Below are 8507 nucleotides of genomic sequence, written 5' to 3' on the forward strand. Positions count from 1 at the left end.
TAAAGGTATAAAGTAATTATTATTAACACCGTCAGAGGAGGATAATGAAAAGTAAAATAAGCCCCTAAAACACCTTTTTTTCCCCCAGCCCCTCCCTCCTTCCCACTGACAGCACAGGGAGACAGGGCATGGGGAGGGGGGGGGGGTTTGGTCAGTTCATCACTCTTTTTCTGTTAATTTAGGGAGAGGAGTATTTTTTTCTGCTATGCCATGGGGTCCCTCCATGGGCACTCTTCCCAAAACTGCTGTGGCATGGGTCACTCATCCACAAGGTGCAGTCCTCTAAAGACAGGCTGCTCTATTTGAAAGCAAGGGCTCTCTCTCTCTCCCTCTATCTCTGGGAGCAGGGGCCCTCTCTCTGCATTTGGGTCTCGCCCTGGATCACAGCTTTCTCCAGCATCCACCCTCTCTGGTGGGAACACTTCTCTCACAGGCTGTGAGGGGATTTCTGCATCCCCGTGGACCTCATGGGCGGCAAGGGAGCCAGCCTGCTTCACCACAGTCCTCACCATGGCCTGCACAGGAATCTTGGCTCCAGCACTTGGAGCACTTCCTCCCCCTCCTTTTCCACTGACCTTGGTGCCACCACGTTGTTTTCCCTCACATCTCCTCACTTCCTCCTCTTCTCTGACTAGAAGAAAAACTGCTGCCCTGTCCTAGATTGCAAGGCAATGTGTATTCTATTGCCATCTGTCAGAGGTGGGGCAGTTATCTTCTGTTCATTGAGCAGTTTTCTTTATCTCTTCCACACCCACTCCTCCCTCCAGGGAGGCATGTGCTGATAACAGCTATTGAATGTCCCTGCATGGCTGATAAAAATTACAGCATCCCATTGGGAGAGGTTCTGCCCAGGGGGAGGAGCCAAGCATTCCTACCTGGATAGAATCTGAGTTTCTGGGACACCAGAACAGCCTTTCCACTGGATTCCCAGAGGAACAGCAGCTGCCTCTTCCACTGGATCCTCAGAGGAAGAGACTGCACCTTTCTCCAGGATCCCTGCTCCAGCAGAACCACCCCTGACACTGCAGGAGGGCTGAGCCACAATTCCAATGGGACTGCCGCCAACACCCCACAGGGTGTCATGTTGGGTTCTGACTCTGTCAGTGTTGGTTTGTATTACTGCATTGTTTATTTTATTTTTATTTTCTTCCCTAATAAAGAACTGTTATTCCTGCTCCCATATGATTCCCTGAGAGCCCATTAATTTCAAACTTATAACAATTTGGAGGGAGGGGGTTTACAGTTTCCATTTCAGGGGAAGCTCCTGCCTTCCTTAGCAGACACCTGGCTTTCCAAACCAAGACATGCCCGTAGCTACCACTGCCAACAAGTTCCACCAATTCAAAGATATTGCAAAATCCTGCAGCACCAAGAAGTTGATCTTGTCTGGGTTCTGCCTTGGGGAATTGCTCATCCTGCTTTCCCTGCCAGCTCCACCACTGCCATGTGGATGCTAATTAATGCCTCTGCTCATTCAGGCACTGCCAAGGCGAGGCTGCCCCACTGCTGCTGCCCCTCTGCCTGGCAGGGCTGGCTGGGGGCCACCAGGCAGGGGAGGCTCATGGCTGGCATGGCCCCAGCAGCGCTGCCAGGCCACCCTGGGTAAAACAGCGATGTTGCAGTGTGTTGCAATATCCTGTTTTAAACTTCCCAGTCCCTTCCCAGGTGTGACAATACCTCTCTTCCCCTTCCCCCTTGCCCCCTGCTGGGCTGTCAAATCAGTTTTAGCATTCCAGCAAGGCCATCGTGTGGTTGGTCAGGTTCAAAGTATGCAATTCAGTCCTGGGGTCATTGGCCTGTCTGTGTGTCCCTCGTCCCCTGAGATCCTCCCATCTGCTTGGTGCTCACCTGTCCCTTCCCCTCCCCCTATCCCTGGGCTTAAATTCAGCCAGGACCATGTGGTCAGCATTCTGTTGGAGCTGTTACCAAGATTCAGATGCCTGTGACCATGTAATAAACTCTGGATATTAACCCTCCAGCAGAATCCATCTCCTTTTCCTCCTCACCTTAGCCTGAAGCCTGCCCACCTGAGGTAAACTGAGTTTCTACAAGCCTGGACTTGTTCCAGTGCCTGCTGCAACATCCAGCCAGCCAAAAGTGTCTCTGAGGTGAAATATCACAGTTGCCGCCTTTGGCCCAGCAGCAAGGGTCAGACTAGCCCAGGCACAATCTACCTGGTAATATTGGGATCTTATTCCAATACAGCAGGTGATGTTTTGTACTTTCTTCTTAAGTATGTCATCACAGAGGTGTTGCCAACCTCTCTAACTGGGCCAGCAGCATGTCCTTCTTCAGAGCCATCAGAGACTGGCTCTGTCAGACATGGTGGGAGTTTCTATCAGCTTCTCACAGAAGCCACCCCTGTGGCCCCTGCGCAATGAAAAACCAGGCTGTGCCAAAACAACACATAGTATTAAAGGATTTAAAACTGGATTTGCCATCAAAATGCCCCACTGAAGCTGCACAGCTTTCATTAGATTTTAACACTACTGACCATTCCAACCCAGGAATGGTTTTTCATGAGCATTGATCCCAACTGGCATCTAGCCATGAAACTTCTGCAAAATATAAAATATTATTCTACCATTTTTTAATAAATAAAGGAAATACAGACCCCATCAGTGTAACAAGGAACTACCACACCCACAAATCCTTACAGGACCGAGATTTCAATCCAGTAAACCACTGGGTGGAATGAGGGTCTGCACTTCCCAAGGGCAGGGTTTCCTAGATACCTGAGCCAGGAGCAATCCACCTCCTTTTAGACACCCAATGAGACACCACCAGCAGCAAAATTAAAACCCTGCACTCCCTCTGTGCCTGTGCCCACACCCAGACCAACAGTACCTGCAAAATTGAGATATTCCAGTGCAGAACGGATTTCCTACATGATTTCCTACTGGAAGAACAGCCTGTTTGTGTAAAAGTTATCACTGAATTGCACATCTCATTATTGCACATTTCATAATGGCAGATCTCATTATGGCATCTCAGACTGTGGAGCAAACTTTGGGAAAAGTTGTGACTCTCCAGAAAAAATTGGTAAATAAGAAATGTAATGTTTTTCTGAATCAAGCATGCACTATCCTGACTTTTTTTCTTGAATAAAGTGAAAATTGTATAACAGATGAGAATGAACTAGTTAGTCTAAAAAGCCAAAGCTATTCACTAAACATTGGCCTGATAGATATACTAGAAAGAAGGGCAGAAAAAAATATGTATAGAGAAAGTCAGATAGATTGACAGAAACTTGTGCCTTAAAATAGCTATATTCACATGAGATACACTTCATTATGTGGACCCTGTCAGTCAGAAGAATGTGTATTGAAAATAAATGAGTTCTATCCTTCAATTGTCATGGCCACTGGCAATAAATAGACACCTGATGAGGCAGAGCAGGCACGAGGGAAAAGTTTGTGTTAGCTGGAATGACTGGACGTGAGGAAGCACAGCCCAATGCAGCATTTAGCAAAGAGAACACGGTACCACCCCAGACACCCAGAGCAGCCCCCAGAGGCAGGGCCAGGCTGTGCTGGGCAGGCTGTGCTGCTGGGGAGCGTTTCTCAGCTCTGAGGGATCCCATTCCTCTGCTGCTCACATTCCCAGCATCCACTCCCAGGCCATCCCATCCCTCACTCCGTGTTTGCCCCATGGGCTGAAAGGGTTTTCAGAGGTTTTCTCCCCATTGCCCCCCACATTTGCTGGGCCCCACACAGCATCCTCCTGCCAGTGCCCCCTGTGACTGCCCAGCATCATCACCCCAGGCTGGAACAGTGAAGGCAAGGAGCCACCCCAGTGCCCTGGGAAAGAGGCTTTGCTGCACACACCCACAGGCACTCCCAGAACATCACAGCGCTGTGGCCAGGGCTGGTGAGCCCAAGCTGTGCCAGGCTCAGCAGCAGTGGGATGAAGACCCTGATGTCACATGGAGCAGCAGGAGCACAGCTCCTCCAGGAAATGCCATCTGCGAGGTCAGCTCCAACCAGGACCTCCTGGGGGGAGCAATGCAGAAAGCAAGGAGGGGATTTCCTCGGCTGCTGCTCTCAGGCTTCCCTCCTCCACATACTCCAAGGGAATGGCTTTGCTAAAGCATGTTCTGCCAATTCTCTCTTCTTCACTGGCTTTGCCTACAGCAGAGCTCTGCATTATCTTCCCTGCTGTTCTGTGTGTGGCAATGTCAGCGCACTATCAGCACATCCTGCTAAGACCTGGCTGTTCCCTTTGGGGCATTTCTGCAAAAAGGCTGTGGGTACTCACTCCAGTGTATGGAGAGAGTCCCTGTAAGATGTATGTATTAAATAAGTGGGTCCTTATGGAGAGAGTCCCTGTTAAGATCTATGTATTGTAAGATCTATGTGTTAAATAAGTGGGTCCTAGTTTCTCCAAACACAGCTACAGCTGCAAAGTCCTTAGTTGGGCAGCAGCTGTAGCTTGTGAAGGTAACTGGAATAAAAAGGGGTGGGTCAAGAGCTCAGGAGGAGTCCCTCAGAAGACATGAAGAACTGTGCTGCAGAGAAAAACAGTTTGGTACGGTATGGGACTTGAGAAATATGAAATACAATAAGATGATAACACCAGTGAGCAGCCCTTAACATGGGAAATGCTGTCTGGGAGCTATTAGGGGGAGAAGGAACAGGAAGTGTAGGGAAAACACAACTCAAGTCCTGTTATTCAAGCAGTGTCAGAGATTTAAACAGGACAGTGGAGGAGGAAGGAGAGTAAAGTCCAGTGTTTTCATTTCAACTCCTGCTCTCCATGCAGCAGCAGCAGCACTGTGGGCTTCATTCAGGGACACCCTGCACACAAACCCCCCAAGGCACCAGAGGGCAGAGCTGGCCAGAGGCAGCACAGAACGGACTCCTCAGCAGCCCCTTATTGCAGAGCTCCTGTTTGGTGCAGCCTCTGCTGCACAGCTCCTGCCTCCTCTGCTCCCAGCTGCCAGAATCTGGGCAGTGGGTATAAAACCCTGGTAGTTCTTCACCCTGATGACATATTGCAGAACTGCCCTGGGATTTACACCCTGCTTCCCTTCAGGAAACAAATCAGGCTCCAGTGATGACTCCTCTCCAGCGGGTGCTGCAGCAGGATGGATGTGCTGTCACTGAGCCCGTGTGCAGCTGCAACAGGTTGGTGGTGATTAAATGCAAAATTCATCCAGGACATGAGGTTCTGATTCAGCCTGGAGGCAGCTCACAGACCTTTACAGCATTCTCCCTGTGGAAACACCTACTCATCCTTCAAACAGACACTTTTCCCTGCCTTTTATCTGAGAGGTAAAATCTGGAAGAAAAACAGGGTTGTTGTGTCCCTGTTGAGTGCTACTTCCCGGATTTCCATAACCTGGGGGATTACCTGGAGTCAGGGAGATGGAAGCCCTGCCTCTGTGAGAGACAACGTTGTCTTCTGGCTCAGGTAGGAGCTGCTTTGCACAATGGGCTGAAGTATTGCACTCAATCTCTCACTTTGACAAGGACAAGTGCTGTCAGTCCATAATATCTTGTCTCTTTCTAGCTTGCCCTGATCTGTTTTAGCAGAGCATTTATTTGGCAGACAGGGAATGTTTGTCTTTCTGGAAACTACACTATTCCCCATGAGAAAAAAAAAATTAAAATCATTGTTTCAGAAGCAATTATCTCAAAAACTCAATAGCTAGGGGTGACACCCTGCTGGGTCCCAGGAGGGCTGCCAAGAGCTCCTGTCTTCTGCTTTTCAACGTCCTTTTTAAGCCCCGCAGGTGCTTTGAAAGTGTGGTTGCTCCCTGGCTTTGAGGTTTTTGCTTTTGGCTAGTTCTTATTTCATTCTTGGCAAGTCCACAGGCAGAATAGCTCCCACTCCCCACACTTTGCCACAGTCAAGAGAGGTCTATCCATTCTCCAGGGATTTGACCTCACTTCCCAACTCTTTTGTCCCCTGGACTTTTGGATCTGTTTCTCCTTTTTTATCCCATTCTCCAGACCTGCTCATACGTGGCTTCCCTTTAGCAAGCTCCTCTCCTTGGAACTTGGTTGATGCCTTCCTACAGCTTGGATGACCCAACCTGTGCTCAGACCTGCCCAGGGAGCAGAAACAAGGGAATGGTTTGCCTGAATGGCCAGTTTGAAATAGACACACATCAGAGATATGCACAGGTAATCACTTATGTGTACAATTCTATGTTCTTGCTCCAAGGTGTAAAGACAGCACAGCCCAGGACATGGCAATGACTTTGGTGCTGGAGTCAGTTGGACTCATTTGTTCAGAGATCCAAAGCAGCACAGATAGAAAACATTCCATTCTTCCAAAACAAAACAAAGATTCTGCTGATGAACCCGGGGATCACAAACCCTGCCCAGGACCTGCTCTCTGCAGGACACACCATAACTAGCAGAACAACCAGCAGAACTCACAAGCAATAATCACCTGAAACCTGTAACATTGCTGACTCCAGGATCACAGAGCCAAGGCACTGCCCAGCACGGCCTGAGAGCACAGTGGGACTCAGCCCGGAGCCCAGCACGCCCCAGCTCAGCCAGGGTGGGGCTCAGCCCCCTCTGCAGCCCCTGCCCAGTCCCCTCACTGCCCGGCAGCACAGAGGGGCATCACTTCAGCCAGGCAACCTCCTGGTAATTTTTATTTTACACTGACACATTTACCACCACAGCACCCAGGCCAGCCTGCGCTGCCATCAGGGTGCCAGCCAGAAGCTGGAAACTCAGAGCAGCTCCTTCCCTCAGCATGCTCAAGCACCCGGCTCGCTCCACCTCCCCCTCTCAGAGCAGACTGGGATCAGAGCTCAGCCTCTCAGTTGCTTTTCCTCTCCTTCTCTTTCCCCTCCTTTCATCTAACACAGCACAGGAAGGACACAGCACCAGGCAGGTACCCAGCTGCTACCCACACTCTGCAGCAAACCAGAATTTATGAGCCATGAACACCAGGAACAAGAAGAAAAATTTCCCCTTCCAGAGTTCCAACAACGCTGCAAACACCTGGAAAGACACAGCTGGAAACCGCTCAGACCAGCCCCGAGCACCTGCCCTTCTTGTTGGCTCTGTCCAGCCCTCTCTGCTTCCTTCAGCTGGCTGACATCCACTGGCCATGGCAAGAGACCCTCAGGCCCCCTGTGATGTTCAGCAGCATCCATCTGACCCTGAGCAAACACTGCGAGCCGTGGGCCTTACTCAGCACGGAGGCTGGACCTGCTACAAACCCTTTGCAGGACTGGCCCCATAAAACCCCCATTAGGACTCCAACAAACAAACTTCAGCTCAACAGGCTTCCTCCTGCTCCTCCTCTGCCATGCCAGAGCCTGGCAGCCACTGTCTTACCACACCAGACCCACAGAGCTTGGCCAGGGACCTCCAGGGCTGTCCTGGTCCTGCAACACCATGGTCCACATGCCCAGAGAAGAGAAAAACAGAGTGTCTGCTCATACTCACAGTTTTGAAGTCCTTGTGGTTGCACTCCTGGCCCCTGAACTTGCAGTACAGCATCATATCCTTCAGGTCGTGGCCAACCCGTGCCAGGAACTCTTGCATGCTGAAAACTTTGGGTTTATACTGCTTAAAGTTGGCCTTTTCTTGGAGGGCAGCTAAGACAGCAGGGTCAGCCAGGTGAGGGTTGGGGATCTGCAGGTTGACATCCAGCAGCGCCAGGAGCTCCCCAGCATGGTACAGGTCATTGGTGGTGAGCCGGGAGAAGCGGAACTCGTTGAGGTTACAGATGGTGACAGCAGGAAACACCAGGCTGTTTGCCACCACCTCGTCCACTTTGGTCACATGCTGGTAGGAGAAGTAAAAAGCCACCCTGTCCGAGCTCTCCACCAGGAGCAGACCCAGCGAGCCCACAAAGGCCAAGGTCCAGAGCAGGCGCCGAATGGTGACCGGCCCGTAGACGAAGACATGACGGATCCCGTGGAGCGTGGTGGTGTTGGCAAAAATCTGGATGCTGGAAGGCTGCAGGCTGCCCATGCTGCCCTCGCTGGTGCTGTCCTTCAGATCCATAGTTCATTTAAATCCTGGTCCTGCTTTTTGGGTCAGTCTGGAGCCAGAACTGGGATCTGGATCTCTCCCCTCTCCTCTCCAAAGTAATTAAACCCTTTCAGAGGCAGGCAAGGGAAGCAGAGTGAGACCAGCTGCTGCGAGTTTATCCCACGAGCTCAGCAGTAGCTTCGTCGGGGTAAATATTTATATAAAATCCATTCAAACTCTTGCTCTTGATTTCCTCGGCGCGATAAGGAGGGCTGGTTTTATTTAGGGAGACACCAAGGTGATGTGGAAGAGATGTGGGTGGGCAGCGAAAGCTGAGCCAATGGCAATAAAGTCCTCCCCCTGCACACACACACACACAAGCACACACGCGCCGAGGGGAGCTGAGATTAAGCGAGCGAGCCTAAAACAAGCGGAGGCAGCTTCCAGGCTGTTAACTAGTGCGGAAAGCCGAGCATGCTGCTTCCCGCATCTCTTCAGCCCGACCGGGAGATGCTCCCCGAGCTCCGGGGATGCGGCTGCAGGATTCAGGCATCTCTCCTC

The 8507-nt window shown here is 50.9% G+C and overlaps 1 protein-coding gene across 2 annotated transcripts in view; it reads right to left on the reverse strand.

The window, feature by feature from the left end:
- The window catches only part of LOC102073733 (acid-sensing ion channel 2), a 479347-nt gene extending 471096 nt beyond the window's left edge, over positions 1–8251 (reverse strand). For both annotated transcript variants that reach the window (XM_074557914.1, XM_074557915.1), the window contains exon 1: positions 7416–8251. In XM_074557914.1, the coding sequence (XP_074414015.1) occupies positions 7416–7979 (564 nt within the window). In that variant the 5' untranslated portion in view covers positions 7980–8251. The remainder of the gene's footprint in view (positions 1–7415) is intronic.
- Positions 8252–8507: the final 256 nt, after the last annotated feature.

The sequence above is a fragment of the Zonotrichia albicollis genome, chromosome 23 (genome assembly GCF_047830755.1).
Source record: "Zonotrichia albicollis isolate bZonAlb1 chromosome 23, bZonAlb1.hap1, whole genome shotgun sequence".
Lineage (NCBI taxonomy): Eukaryota > Metazoa > Chordata > Aves > Passeriformes > Passerellidae > Zonotrichia > Zonotrichia albicollis.